The sequence below is a fragment of the Coturnix japonica genome, chromosome 2, assembly GCF_054131305.1.
Source record: "Coturnix japonica strain WE chromosome 2, WE-NBRP24, whole genome shotgun sequence".
NCBI classification, from domain to species: Eukaryota; Metazoa; Chordata; class Aves; order Galliformes; family Phasianidae; genus Coturnix; species Coturnix japonica.
In genome coordinates, this window is record NC_140664.1 from 123,494,286 (window position 1) to 123,510,242 (window position 15,957).

General features: G+C 39.5%; 1 protein-coding gene across 2 annotated transcripts in view; it reads right to left on the minus strand.

The window, feature by feature from the left end:
• Window positions 1-502: 502 nt before the first annotated feature.
• The window catches only part of PIP4K2A (phosphatidylinositol-5-phosphate 4-kinase type 2 alpha), an 89,407-nt gene continuing 73,952 nt past the window's right edge, over window positions 503-15,957 (minus strand). The window contains exons 6-10 of one of the 2 annotated variants that reach the window (XM_015853300.3): window positions 15,846-15,884; window positions 7,921-8,034; window positions 5,289-5,532; window positions 4,486-4,589; window positions 503-2,784 (exon numbers count right to left, since the gene is read on the minus strand). In XM_015853300.3, the coding sequence (XP_015708786.2) occupies window positions 2,704-2,784; window positions 4,486-4,589; window positions 5,289-5,532; window positions 7,921-8,034; window positions 15,846-15,884 (582 nt within the window). In that variant the 3' untranslated portion in view covers window positions 503-2,703. The remainder of the gene's footprint in view (window positions 2,785-4,485; window positions 4,590-5,288; window positions 5,533-7,920; window positions 8,035-15,845; window positions 15,885-15,957) is intronic. The other variant, XM_015853301.3, reaches the window with a different exon arrangement.

The following is a 15,957-nucleotide window of genomic DNA, read 5'->3' on the forward strand; positions in this document are numbered from 1 at the left end:
TGTGGGGAATGTCTGTGTTATCATTAAGTCTGTCGGGTGTATTCCACAGGTAACAATATTTCTGAAAATGTTGTCTTGCTACGTCTGTGCGGTAAAACAAAAGGAAGTGAGAAGTGACAAAGGCATTAATTAAGTCAGTCAGAATAAAGAACAAAACCTCCTTTTCTGCCACTTGGGCTGTGCAGGCTGTTTCATGTGCTGGGAGCGCTGATGAGCAAAGCCTTGGAATTCCAGGGCAGAAAGCCCCTTCTCCTCCCAGGAATTATCTGGGCTTGTTCCCAAGTATTTTCACATGACTCTTAGCTCAAGCCCTTACATGTGTTGGCAAATTCTGCCAGTCCTTCCATCCCTTGATAAATGTAGGACATCTTCCTTTTCTTATAGTAAGACCAGGACTTTTGACTGTGCTTCATGGTATTGGCTACGCACTCATTTTAACGCCCAAAATTCGTCTGTAAGTGAGCAGAAGCGGCTGAAACATGAGACCAAAGGAATTACCCAGTGAGTCATCAAAGTGCTTTATTTTATAAAGCCTTGCTCATGGTTGGAGTGTAATCTAAGCACTAACATATACAATAATGAGACTTCCTTGCCCTGTCCAAATAAACAGTTTATCAACAATAATGAGTGACAAAACTGCTACGCAGACAGAAAATGGTACATTTCTAAACTGGTCTGAAAACGTACACACTGATTGGCCGCAATTGAGCATCTACTCCAAGCACGTGTACCTCATTTTGACTTCAGGGTCTCGCTGCGGCCTCACGCGTCAGGAAGCCACAGGAAATGAAACTCTGGTGATAAATGCAGACAATGGAGGAATACGGGAAAAGACAACAAAATATCAAGCCACAGTACCAACTGATTTAAATACATACAATACAAAAGTATACACATACATTACAGTGCTGCAGACATCACTAAGTCAAACGTAACAAAAAATCCTGTAGGAAAGGTAGGGGAGATGAGAAAAGAATTAGTACGCAGCAACAGGGATAGCATTGCCTCTGGCCACCAAAGAGTGAGATGGGCTGCTATCTATAGGCTCCTCGGAAGTAAAACGTACATTATGCACAGGTGCAGGCTGAGTAGCGCTGATGTTAGTGATGGAGAAGGCATGCTGGCACTCCTGATCTCAGTTAGAAATGACGTCGGGGAGGGCCTGACTTCCTTTAGATTGCCTACAAAACCTAACAATTTCAATAAAGAAATCTCAAAGGCACGGCTTTAGCACAGTGTATAAGTAGATAAACTTTAAGCATATGTAAATTTGTCTTTCAAGCACGGAATCTGCCAGGGAAAAAATACAAGAAGAGAAGAATTACAATGTCGTTGTTTATAAATTTTAAACAAGTTAAACATGATGAGCTCAGTTTTAGGCAACGCGCTGTACAATCAGATTCGAGTACACGGCAGGACACGTCGTTCTGCTGATAAAACAAAGGCGTCCTTGGGAAAAATCCCCCTGCAACATCCTGCCCCATTTCACTGTAAGAGTCTGCTGGGGACATGAGTGAGACATTCACTGTAGTACATGGCTGCACGTTACACTTGGAAGGTGCCGAACATAACTTCATCTGTACTGCAAAATAACTTTACATGTAAACTTAAAAGTCATATATTGTACACAGCTCTAAAATTCAGAAATATCCCTGCTTTCCTAATCATGTAAACAGTAAAATCCGGGGTTAATTTTTAGAGGGATAATCCATCATAAAATACTGCTGTTTAAGCAGTACAATGTAAGCATTTGAACTGCAAATTCCCATTAAATTACAAGAGAATGGAGTTTCCATCCGTGCGCACATCTCTCGCGGGTGAGACACAGCTACTACTGCCAGAACTACACGCTCCTTCAGATAAGCTTTTATCCACTTGTAACATTATTAGTTCGTCTACTGCAAGAATATAAAACAAAGGGAAACTCCAGGTAACAAAGTGAAATAAGCGAGGTTTGCCCTTAATGTAAGTTCACGGTAGCATAGATGTACACACAGCATGAATTACACGTTAGCTCTTTGTAAGGTTGGAGACATCAGCTCCTGGTGCCTGAGAGCCCAATGTGACGTGTGGAAGAAAAGGGAAGAAATTGGAGAGAGGGAGGAAAAAAAAACCAACAAACCCCCGCGGCTGCAAGAACCCAATGGGAAGAGCTCCGGCAGCACGGGCTCACTGCTGCTGTTGGTAAGGAGTGCCAGTGTGCACGGTGTAAGTGTAACATTCGCAGTAAGGTTTTTATTATTAACATCATCGTCATGAATACTGTCACGGATCTTTTAGTTCAAAAAATAAACTGGTCCACAGTTTACAATTTGCTATCAATATTGTAGGTTTAACATGCATTTACTCTCCCCACCCCCACCCCACACCTCTTTGCTCAGTTGCTCCGTTTCAGCTGGTAGCGTCAGAGTGGGACCGTCACAGCGCACTCTGAGTAAGCTGTTCTATTTATTTAATTTAATGTTTGTTTGTTTGTTTGTTTTTGCACACACAAAAGAGTCAGAAATAGCTAGAACTATGCTGGGAATATCAGGCAGCTGTTAAAGCGAGTATTCCACCCCACTTCAGTCATCTTTGCCAGCAGATGTAAACAAAGGGGTTTCTTTCTGCAAGATGAGCGCTTCTCTGAGTTCCTTTTTCCCCACCCTCGTAGTCACTGCTGCTGTCCCCAGGTCTCGTGTCTGTCCGGTGTGACAGGAGGGGTTACGTCAAGATGTTGGCAATAAAGTCCAAGAAGCGCTTTGAATACTGTTCAGGATTAACGGTTGAAATTTCCGCACCAGCCTAAATTGAGGATGGAGAGGGAAGAGGAAAGAAGGAAAAAGTGTTTAGTGGAGGCTTTATCACCAACAGCATTGTGACTGCTTAACTTGTGCTCTCAGAACCAGATACGACACACATGCACTGTCATCAATTCCACGGCAGAATATGAAGGGCACCTCTTTAGGCTTCACACCGCTACAGGTATGCCAGGCACCCACAGTGTCCTCCTCCCGGTTCCACTGGCTTTCTTTGCTTTCCTTATTCCTCTTTACTTTCGTTGTGTTTCATTCTCCTATACAATTTCCACTGCTCACACCTAAGCACACTACCCACAGATTCCCATCTTTTAAACAGCAGCCTCTTCCTGCAGAGAAAACTGAACTACTGCAGTTGGATCCGATGCATCCCAACTTGGCTGATGCACATTGCTATCTGAATGCTAACTCAGCTGGTCTGGAATACATGGGAACAACGACACACATTTTTTCCAACATTTAAACATGGGCTCTCCCAATTAGCTGCACTACTGCCACCTTGGTGAGCTCACAGGTTCATCCAGACTTTCACTGGATGTTTTCAGAGCCTTAACCACACTTACATTTTCCTCATTTTATGAAAGGAAAAGAATGCACGCATGCAATACAGAGCCACCTTCAGTGTCAGGTGGCTGAGGATGCAGGCAGTGAAAGAAAACAGAATGGTCACACAAACATCATGTTCTGTAGTAAGCTTTAATAATCATAGTTGTTATTCACAACACATATTTGTCCATTCTTTAAGCCAGAAGTGTTTTGTTTTGTTTTGTTCTGAAGTTCATTAATAACTGCCAGCTAGTGGCTGCATATGGTCTGCATCGACTTTCAGCTGCCTTGAGAATGGAGAGAGTAATGAGCATGTTGTACTGCAAGCCTGCCCAGGGCTCACTGCTTGGCATTCTAAGTCGCCTTCTATTGGAAACTCAAAAACCCCAAACTCTTTGATTAAAATCATCCACAGTGCCCTGATTCTTAGAGGAGGGACCCCAGCCTCATAAATGATTATGCTCTTTTTAATGAGCTTAGGAACTTCTGACCTCAAATCACCATAGAGTGATAATGGAAAATACAACTCTTCATTTTGGAAGACTGGGCTGCTTTGCCGTAACTCTTTGGTGTCTGCTGCTCAGCAGCAGTTTCAGCCAAAGATAAAGAAATCCGTGGCAGTCAAATACAAGCCTTCACTGAATGGTATCCAAATACCTAACATGTACATTTTGTACTTAAACCTGCAAATTGGACTTTTGATTTTTTAAATAAATCTTTTAAGGTGAGCCACATTATATGCGGGCAGGTTGCACCCAACAATGGAACCACCACCAGGGCCCCGAGTCACAAGTAAGATTCACAACAGCTTCCACAGAGCTGTAAGCTAATACAAGTGCCTGGTGAATAGCTTTGTCCGCAAGAATAAAATACATCCCACTAACGTGGGACAAAGCCCTAAAAGGGCAGGTCAGTGCTTCTCTGGTCTTCTTTACAGGTAACAAAAACATGTGCAGCTGAAGAGGGAGCTTTATGTATGCAATGTATAGAAGTTACTCTGTATTGGTGTATCACATATGAGACTAGGAAAAAACAATCTCTCTCCTTTGCACAGAGCTCTTAAACTGTGTTTTATCAGTGAACTAAACAAGAAAAATGCAGAAATATAAATTGTATCAGAGGAAGACAAACAGGCACTTACCCCATGCTTTACCGTTTTTGCAGCATGGGCAGCTTTCTTTTTTGCGTCATAGTGAGTAAGAATGTCAATAATGGCCATAAAATATACTTCCTTCCTAGGTGCACCTGCAAAGGACAAGAAAGTGAGAATGGCATTTCAAACATGACTTTTCCTTCCAGCAAAAGAAACTTCTTTAGGATCACTCTGCAGCTCTGGGAGGGTAATGTCAGCCAGACCTACAGTTCTACAGAGACCACAGGCTCAAGATATTCCTAAGTGAAAGTTTAAATGCATTTATATGTAATGTGAACCCCTGCATACAGAATATGTATATGTAATGTGGACCACCAGCATACAGAAATAGAAATTATTGCTCACTTGATGTGGATTTCAAGTTCCTTTACAGTTACACAAACAAACAAGGAAAAACTACATTTTATGTGAGAGGCAGTGCTTCTGAGTCAGCAAGAGCATATTTTATTTATGAACGGAACTATATATTTCTTAATGTAAATGCTGATGAAAAAAAACCAACATTCCTGTCTTGAACAGCCACTGAGAACTGTGATGTTTGAAGATTCAGTAACTGAGCTGACTGCATCCATCCCCACACATCACTACATCTGAGAAATACATTCAGTAACAAAGCTGTGCATCACAGATGCCTTTTTGTTTTTGCTGCACCAAAGAACAACTGATTTCCTCTTCTATAAAGCAAATTTGTATTGCACAATGTAACTTTCCCTCAACATTGTTGTGAAGATGTTTGGATTCCAGTGTAAGAATCGTAACATCTCAGCATGCAAATGTTTATTACTACTTACTTTCATGAGATTTTATTCCATAAACATCAATAGCTGGATCAAATTCCCCAGGAGCCAAAGGCAGGGAGCTGTTCAGTGTATTTCCTGGACTGTCTGGAGGAGTTCCAATGGGGTGCGTCCCGTCGCTTTCACCTTCATCTTCTCCATCATTCTCTTCACACTCTACTTCTTCCTGTTCAGCTCTTTCAACATCATGAATTCCAACTAGCAAGCTGTAGTCCATGAGTTTTAGCTGAGCAAGGAACTAGAAAGTAATAATAAGCAATTTATCAGTATCACAGAAAAAATGTAAGGTCCACTTTCAAATAAGAGAAGTTACAAAGATGTCATCGGTTGAGAAAAACGGGCACTTCTAACAAAGAGCAAAGTGGAGGACTAAGTGATAAAGCTAGCAAAGAGACTTTGAATTATTAAGATATACTGATAGCAGACAGGTCACTTGCAGCTTATACCAAAAAGCCCCAGGATGCTGTAGCAATGTTCCAACTAGGGTTGTTTTGACAACCACACCAGTACATGGGATGCTGTGGTCTGCAGCCACAGAGATCTGCAAGACTGGAAGAGATGATATACAATGATATACAAGAACAGATGAGATTGGCCAAAGGTAATGGAGTGGAAAGCAGAGGAGTGGAAGGACTCCAGGCACATCATTAGGTATTTGATAAATATCAAGAGAGAGAAGAAAAATCTACCAATAATGATGAAAAATTGTAAGAAAGAGAAGAAGAGTGAACTGCAAATTAGAAGAACACGGGTTCTGTGAAAGCACAGAGTAAAGATCATCCAGTTTAAGGTGGAAAAAACACCCTCATGTGTTTGCTCTCAGGGCAGCTCCAGTGGAATGAGGTAGTAGGAAAATGAGGCAGGAATGAACTGAGAAAAGTCATGGACAAGATGCCATCAGAACAGCAGCAATAGATATTACTACAATAGCAGTAGATATCATAATAATACACTTGTTTGAATAAAGGAAAGGGATGCAAGACAATTATAAGAGAAACAGTGCAACAAAAAACCCCACCATTTAATGAGAAAAAAGAAGGGATACAAAGTCATATTCTTCAGAATTCTATTTCACAGTTTGACTATAAATACTGTTCCATGAGATAATTTTATGCAAAGTGCTGTGCATTTCTCTTCACTGTAATAAAATCTGCATCCACAACCAGGTACAAAATGTGTATTATCAGTTAGCCAGCAAGGGCAGAAGAACCAGTAAAAGCAAAACAAGGCTGAAGAACAGGTTGACTTTATTAAAATCAGGTGTCAGACCACTTCACGCTAGTGGTCTTTGTATATTTAACAGTACTCTGTATAAATTTCATAATCATAAAACAGCCTCTCAAGATATTATCTGGAATCCGCCCTTGTGTTTACAATCCAGTAAGTGATGTAAAAGATAGCACACGATCCACCTTCCGCAGCAATAAAGTATCTTCTATATTCATTGCACATGTTTAAGATCTTGTCTGCAACCTACTTCAAGTAAAAGCTTTTGTCAGCAACTGCACTACATTAAAGAGCACAAAAATCAGTTCAAATAAACCTATCTCTAGAGCTGTGACACTGACAGAGCAGGTTTTTAGCACAATGTTCCAAATATAAAAGAAGCATATATTGATATTTCACAAAATACTTTTGTTTTCATAATTACCATCATCATAAATTTCTCATCACTGTGACAATGGGAAATTACATTTCTTCAAAAGCAAATCATCGCAAATTCTAAGGCTCCAGTACTTTGTACAACTGCTGAGCTTTTGAACAATGCTCAGATACAGATCTGAAGAACTAGACAAGTCAGTTCACACAGCCATCCTGACAGAAGTAGCTGAAAGTCTCATTAAGTCACAGGGGCAATCTGCTACCAGGTCTCTTCCAACAAGTGGAAATAGACTTTAGGATTTAAGTACAGGGACTGCAAAATATTGTGTTTGGTGGTAATGTTCTGCTTACAGAAACTGAAGCCAAATTACGTGAATTTGACAGCCCAAAATTTAGTTTTCTTTATTTGCTAACTGGCTAAATCAATCATGATAAGTATGACATTACATTTGTATATCAGCAGTTTTCCAGTAGGTACAGACTACACTCAGCCAATAACAAATTTGTAGGACCTATGCTAATAAGTCCACCTGGAACATAAAGATTCCTGAAGCATACCACTATTGTGATACTAAGGATGACCTAAAACTGGATTACTAAGATGAAACAAACAGAGCGTGCACATCTGTGAGTAAGGGAAGCTACGTAATCTGTTACAGTCTACACTTCACACATGGTTCCAGCTAACATCAGGCAGTCCTGGTGTACCCCCACCTGTAAAACACAACCAGCAATACTCACCTCTCAATCGGGGGCATTTGGAAGGACTATGCTTGTAAAGCGCTTATGCACTAAGTAGTACCATCATTTTAACATCACATCATCAAGGCAGGGACAAAGCATGGCATCAAGCCATTTATCACATCAGCAAAAGCAGAGATCAACTCCTGAAAGTTTAAATTACGTTTCATTTAAAACAGTCAAAACACGAGTTTTCATGTATGAATTACAGGTATTCTTTCCTGAGCTATCTGCTATTTGCCACGCATTTTAACAACAAAGAACCGAGCAGGTGCACTCTTACCTCAACGTCCTTTTTGAGTTTCTCAAGGAACATCTTCTTGTTATTTTCATCAATATGAATCTTTTGGCCATCGTTAATAAAATCGTTGTCTTTGAAAGTTGGCAGCTCTTTGGCCTAAAACAAACAGAAACTGCTGTAAGAGTCAGAACACAAACAGAAGTGTGGTGCAGTTGATGGTTCAGAATGGATCCAGATCAAAAGCTTCTCCAGCCCCACCAGGAGCTGAACCCTCAAACCTCCCAAAATGTGGAAGGCTCTCCAAGGCCCAAAAGAGGGCATTAGTGAGCTGCAACGGCTGACAGCCCCAACACTTCTGCAGTGCCAGCAACTATACTTCCGCTGCATGCAGCTGCTCACAACTGCAAGCAGAAATTCTCCTCCCTTGCTTATCCACGCTGTGAGTGGCCTAGAAGGTGTATGTTCTCTGGGAACTGAGACAAAATATCGAACTCAGTACTTCATTTGCACCTAACCTCCAAGTCCACGCTTCTTCCAAGATGTCATTTGTCAAAATGACAGTAAGTGAAGTTGAGACACAATCTATACCTCATAATGAAGTGCTATTGCATCAGAGCTTATAGATCAAGCCAGACTGGATTACACTTTACATAGCTTCTGTAGATGTTTGTAAGTGCCTAATACCAAATAACTGTTTATGAAATATCGAGTGAACATGAGTTATGCAATGCTGCTTAGAAGTGGTGAATGCCAGAGAAGACTGCTGCCCTTCAAATACATGATTAAATATTCTTGTTATTGGAGCATTAGTTGATTATCTTCATCTTTAACTCTCCCATGAAGTGATATGCAGCAGCATTAAAGAAAGCCAGAACTCTCACACGACCACTGCAGCAACCACTGGTTTTAGTACTAAGACCCTCAAATGGGCTGTTTGCAGAGGGCAATGACTGAAAGCTTCATTTAAAGAAATACCCAACCAAGAAAACAGATGACAAAATAGTTCCTCCAAGGTATTTGGTCAAGTGACCCAGAAGTAATCACAGCTCCTACAATCAAAGCCTTGAAAGATTCTGCCCATTCAGCCTTTCTCCCTGCCCTCATCTCTAATAAGCGTTAGGGAAGAAAAGGCTTTGTTTACAAAGAAATGTTGCAGAACACCTGAGTGTTAATCCTCATTTGCAAGTCCTCCCACTAGGAATGAAAAGCAGCTCACATCCGCCCACTGGAATATCCTCCACCAGCCTAAACAGTAACTATGTAACTTTACCAATGATGGTACTTTCGGTAAGTTTATTTTCTTTCTACAACACAGTAAGGAGAAGATCTCAGAAGTACTTTTTTCTCCTCTGAAATACACATACTGGAAGGCACAACATTAAAATACAGCTGTCATAGCAGACCCTGCAGTGCCTTCATGCACCTTCCCAATGGGCAGAAGCTTTTCCTGCTATTGGGCTGTGCACAGAAGTGGCCAAAATGCTCAGCTCCCCAAACCTTCAAATTTATTTTCTTGGACTTGGAAATTAGGAATTTAATTAGGCAGATCCCGCAATGCTCTCTTTGCTTAGAGAAGTGACTATTATCACCCAGTTATTGCCTCAAACATTTCGTTATGAATCCATGTTAAATTCACTGCATCCCAATACTTAAGAACCTTGGAAAAAACAGAAGTCCAAACCTTTTTGCTCTGAACCATTACCACACTGCACCTAGAACACTGTGGTGTAGTAAGATACCCTCCAGTGTTGCTCCAGAGGCTTTCTATCTACAAGCTTCAAATGAAAGCCCCAATTCAGGGCACTGCTTCCTCGGGTGAGCTGTTCTGAAGTGCTTCCCTCACAGGTGCCAGAGATGCTTCCTAAAGCCAGCAGTGATTTGGTTACTGCTGTATGACAGCATTGATTTTCTTTCTGACCTATTGAACAAGAGGTTTAGGACAAGGAGGAGCAGGGGGAGTTTCAGATAAGCATTCCTGTCACACACAAACAGCCCCACAGAGGAGGGCTGGTTCTGCAGGGGCGGGCTGGGGATGCGGGAATCTGATGTGTGGGAGGTTCAAGAATGGAAGGATTTGGATGAATTCAGTGAAGCTGAAACTAATGAAAAGAATGCAGAAACCACGCTCCTTCACTGCCAGCACCAAAGGCACTAAACAGTCCTCATCTTGGGTCATGTTTGCGCCCAGCTGTCCCAGTTGTAGATGACATGAAGCAGAGGTTAAAGCAAAACAAGCCCATCGACGCTGAAAAAAATACAATATCAATGCAGTATGAGACTGGGGGAGGCAAGGCCCGGCTGGGCCAGGCAGGGACTACTTTCAATAACACTGAGCTAGCGATGCTAAGCCCCCCCAGGCCTCAACACCCTGTGGTTGCTCTCCCCATGCTACATGAATGATGCCCCCAGCCTGCATCCTTCCTTCTGCCTCCTTCCAGACAAAGCTTTCTGTGTCTTCCTTTTCTTGTGATGTGCTAGACAGCATCACACCCCATATTTACTTGAAGCTGAGCAGCCAAAGGATACTGCTGTAATCCCAAATATTATTAATGACAGCCAGCAATTCAAGAGGCACTTTTACTGAAATTAATGGCTTAGAATTTATTTGAGGACTTAGGCATTAAGACCTATGACATACACAACTAGGAGGGGCTCTAGGAGTTACTTAACATTCATAAAGTATATGTTCGTATTGAAAAATTCAAATATGAACATTTTATACTGAAATAAATACAAAGCAAACCAGGTTGTGGCAGTCTGAAACACTAACTGAATGAAAAAACTGAGACTTGGCTTTAATGAAATAATTGATACGATTAATTTTTAATGTAGTCTCAAATATTTCCAATGAAGCAAAATCCTTGTTGGAAAAAGATTCTCCCAGAATGTAATTCATTATAATGAACATATTACTATCATTAAAGAACTAAATATTTTAAGAGCTGCACAGGAGATGAACATCTAACTACTGCCACTAAATTAATAATAGATTTTCTTTCTGAACCACTTCCATCATTTTTAATCCCCTACTTGAAGATGCATGAAAGGCATGGTAGTTTTACAAACATGGAGGAACTCTTTAGTAGAAAAGCAGGCTATTTACACACTTCAGGTTCACATTCTGAAGTCTGTTGTGGTTATACACAACTTTAATGACAGGAAGGTCTTACTGTCTTTGAGAAGGCTGAAGAGCAATGAAGTGGGGTTTTTTTGGACTACAGTGACAGGATACAGAAAGCCAAGTGGTTCTGAACTGAGTCAAAAGTTTGAAGGCACCAGATTCACAAGAAGAAAGAATAACTGGAATCTCCTTTGGAAGTCCAGAGATGGGAGCTGCTTCCCTCCGCTGGTTATGGAAGCCGAGTCCAAGCCTCTCCTGTAAAACCTGCCTTGTCCTGTGACCAAACTGCAATGTTTGGCATGATGGGACTGTAAATAGCAATGAAAATAAAGGTGCAACCCCAAAAATAGGGTTTGAGAGAGAACGCTGAAAAAGGTTTTAGAAGGTACAAAGAGGGATTTTTGTAGGATATAATATTCTGCATGAAACTGTAGATGGATTAAGAATGTACAAAAATAGCTAAAATCTTGCCATCAGGAAAATGAGTCCAGAATTACCCTATAGTGAATATTCTCTAGCTGCAAAATGAACATGAAACCTAAAATGCAAGACCAAGATTCTATTTAAGAAAAAAATATAAAGTAGTTGCTTTAAAACAGAGAATACAGTCTTTTAACTAAAACCAAACCAAAACTCCATCCATCAATCAACAGGAAAAGAGTGATTTGCTTGAAAAACAGTTGCGGGTTGGTGTCATATGAAGGATAAATGTTGAAACAGGAATCTGAACTCTGAATATTTATTGTTGTCTTTGCAGTGTATGGCAGTGTGATGATTTGAAAGTTACGTCAACTGGAGATTTACTTCACAGAGAAACAGAAGTCATGCTTCATATCTGCTGCGTGCGACTGGCAAACAAGCAGATTGAAATCATTAGAAGAAGTAAAAAAATGCGTTTTTAAAGCAGCAGGAAAAAACTGAAAGTTTTGGGGATGATCTGCCTCGAATCAAATTTTACTTACTTCAAGACTGTAAACTTGTTGCTAAGGTCTTGTATTTACTGTCATTTTTATGTATTTATGCTTATTTATGAACAATCACATATCACAGAGGCAGTAACAGAACCCATTTGGCTTTAATTGAGATACATGATTATCAATCTATGAAATTCTCCAAGAAAGATGAAATATGGTGGGTTTCACATCACTTGGCTTTCATTTGCATCTTGAAATTTCTCCCCGAGTTGTTCACCCACCAGCAGCATCCTAAAGTTCTTTACAACTACAAGTACTCCCAGCTGGAACTGCTAATTTGATGTCATACTGAAAGTACAGCATAATTATGAGCAGACAGACCACCAGGGGAGTTGTGCATTATCCTTGTTTCACTTAAGAGGGCAAAATTGTCCAAGGAATGAATAGGAAAATGCCCACCATTAATCTTTTTTAATTTTTTTTTTAGAGATAGAACTAAAGACTAAAAAAAATAAAGGAGCAGCTGTCAGAGCTTGACAACTGTTGAAACACACTGTTCTTTTTATATTCAAGACATCTGTAAGTGCATGTTATGATATTTGTTGCCAAGAAAGTGATGACTTTATTATTAAAAATATCACTTACAATGCAAATGAGAAGAATTGTGTGCTAAGGTGAAATCTAAGGGCTGGAGCTTGTCTCCACACTGATTACCATAAAATACTGAAATGACAGTTTCAGAGCTTATCATCAATATGTTAGGATATGAAACAGTTGAAAACAGTCAAACGGGAGATAAACTGAGAATAAGACAGAAAGTAACATTCTGACATTCTTAAGAGTCATCCAGACAGCTTTGCTTCATAAAATCTTAACCTTGAATCTTCATATCTCTTTTACACTACCAAACTAAAATAGAAAAATACTTATTTTCCCCCTGATTTCTTATTTTATGGTCCAATAAATCTTGTCTGCACAACTGACTGGTTCTTAGTTATTAACTAAGTAACAAAGAGTATTTTGATAGGAAAATGTGTCAAGAACATCATCATTTTATCCAAGATTGTCATTTCAGAGTAATTTATTTAAAATCTACAACCTTTGTTAGAAAGTGACTGAAAGATGCACCTTACTGTTCTCTGGATTCCACAGCTGTGAAGGAAGCCAACATACTATGCTTGACATTCTGAAAACCACTTGATTACTTGAATATTGGTATTTGAAATTAAATATGAATTACTTAAAAGCCCATTAAAACCTACAGCATGGCCAGACATTTGTAACTTTATATTTTAGCACCAAAAGAATATTGCCTTTTATTACTTTCCTGTTTTTCATATGTGAATAGCAATGGGTATTTCTAAGTAATTAATTAATGTTGCTGTTAATTGGCATTCTGTTATTAATAGTGTCACTGCAGGGAGATATTAATAGATTGATGATTTAATTTCCCCTCGCCAAATGTTAGCTAATAAGTTACACCACCAGACAGGTATCCGAGATTGTTTTTTTCTTTTGTTCAGTTATTCAGAACTATTTTTTTCAAACTTGTTAGATTTCAACACAGTTCTCAAGGTCCCCCCAGTCCAGTGACACACATGCAGAAATACATCTCACGATAGCAGGTACTTAACACTGCTTTTATTGCTTCAAAAACCAAACCCTCCTTGTCTGTTCATACACAAACACATCTAAGCATAAGAGCAGTTCTTTAAAAGTAGTTTATGTAAGGAAATCAATTCCTATTGCAGGAGTTCCAAATACCTACAATGAAGATACTTGTGTATTCTGACCCTTTCCAGACCAAAAAAACAGATTTCAAAATGCATACAGAAAGCATGTAATAAGCAATATATCAATTTTTCCTTGCTAGATTCTTAAAGAGCTTGTATAATGTTGTTCCCTCTATGAAGCTACCAGTCTACCCAGTTCATTCTCCTGCTTAGAAATGTTTGTTCTGAGTGGTAGCTTATCACCTCTTTGCTGAGTTATGAGTAGTAAGAGTCTGTTCTAACAGCCAAAGACTGTCTGCATACAGCTCAATACACTTCATGTAGTTCTGTCTCTGAGAAATCAAATGCATTTGAAAAGACTACGATGTGTGAAACTTAGAAGATCGGAAGGAGAATCTGGGGGAGCAATTTTTACATAGCTTTCATATAAATACACAAAATGAAAGGGGAGGCTCCAGACATACAGAAGTTCATAGGAATTTTATCATTGGTCTTGCTGAAGTTAAAATTTCATGTTTCATACATGGAGAATAAGTTTTCTATATAGTTATGCAGCCTTGTTACAGATCAACTATAGTCAATTTCAATTGCAATTTCGCCATGGACTTGTCTGAGAACTAATCACTAATTTAGTGATTTTTTCAGGTTCTCACTAATTATATAGTAATTAGATATATAGTTAATAGCTATATATAATCAGTATATCATGATTTACCTATTATTATTTTGAGACATATTCCTAAAACTCCTCAAAACATAAGCACCAAATATCTGCATAGTATCATCTCTTTCAGAGCTAAACGTGTAGTATTAATAAAACATACTATTATTCCAAGCATTACTATTGTAATAGTACTGAAGCAGTCACATCCAAGTAATTTGTGCTCCTCATTTCTATCGGATAATTTCAGCACTACCAGCAGAGGCTTTCAGTGACACTGGATATCACTTGCAAGAAACCTGAAGAGTTAACATCCATGTTCTAAAAGCACTAGAGCTGTGCTACTAAACAGACTGCAAGAAAAGAATGAAGACCATTCAAGAAATGATCTTAAGGGCCCAAAACAGAAAAAGAAAAGCTAATGCAGATTACTGCAATGGTAAGTGACATCTGTGACATCTTAGCTGCACACCACTGGAAGAATTTTAAGTGCTCAGCCATGCCTTAAGAAGAAGTGGAAAAACTCAGCACATAGAGTTTTTCTTGCAGCTGGAAATGCATCGCTGGCAGCTATTTTACGCCCCTTACCGCGGCTGTGCGATTCACAGAAGAGTTAAAGAGGCTGGTATGGTATGATTAATGCTTAGGATAAAAACAAGTGATAGGAATGGAATTTGGGGACAAAACAAAATGAAGTCTTTTAAGCAAACTGCTGAATGATCTTATGCAACAGCGTAATTCAGAAGAATTATGGGAAACTTAGGAAAACTAGTGTCACAAGTTCCTAGACCATTCAAAATTTGGAGATCTAAGAAGTCTTACAGAATGGAGACTATGTCCCGCTTTCAGTTATCTGCAGAATCTTCAGACAAACCTTAAGTGCCACTGAATTTCACTGGAACCTCACAGAACATTTTGAGAATGTTCAGTTTTCCAAATGAACACAAGTTGCAGATGGAGACAAACAAAGTGACCAACTTGCTTTAAGAGCAAAGTTCCATCTATAGAATTTGAAGGAGGCTGCTCACTCTCATTACATCTATGTATGTCCATGCCTGTCAGCTGTCGCCTCGTTTGAACAACCTTTACATAACCAATGGTTATCATAATTCAAGGTTTGATTCACTTTTACATTTACAATAGGAGTAGCGCCCCATCACATAGTTCCATAAATCTGTATCTATAAATCTTTATATTAAAGAGCAAGAAAAAGAAGATGAAGAAGCAGGAAGAGAATGAAGTTCCTGATGTTTTCCTACAACAGGGCAGGCCCTGAAGAAACTAAGAAGAGAAGAGAAAAAAGGAAAAGGAGGAGGCAGACGAGTGGCTCACTTACCTCTGGACTTTCAACACCAATGCAAACCAACAGTCAAAGGTCTGCAGTAAATAGAGGAAAGATAAAGGACGGAATAAGGTAGAACTCAAGAGGGAGAATATGACAGAAAACAAAGAAAGGGGGCAGAACAGCACTGATTATGCTTGTCCTGACACTAGCTAGCAGTTTAGATAACTGAAAAGTAAACAGAAATGCACCATACCTTTTCTTTGTCACTGGCTTCTCGAGCCACAGTAGAGCCCTGAAACAGAAAAAATGGATCTAAAAATGTGCATATGTCAGAAACTAATTTGAAAACTTTACGATAACAGGTC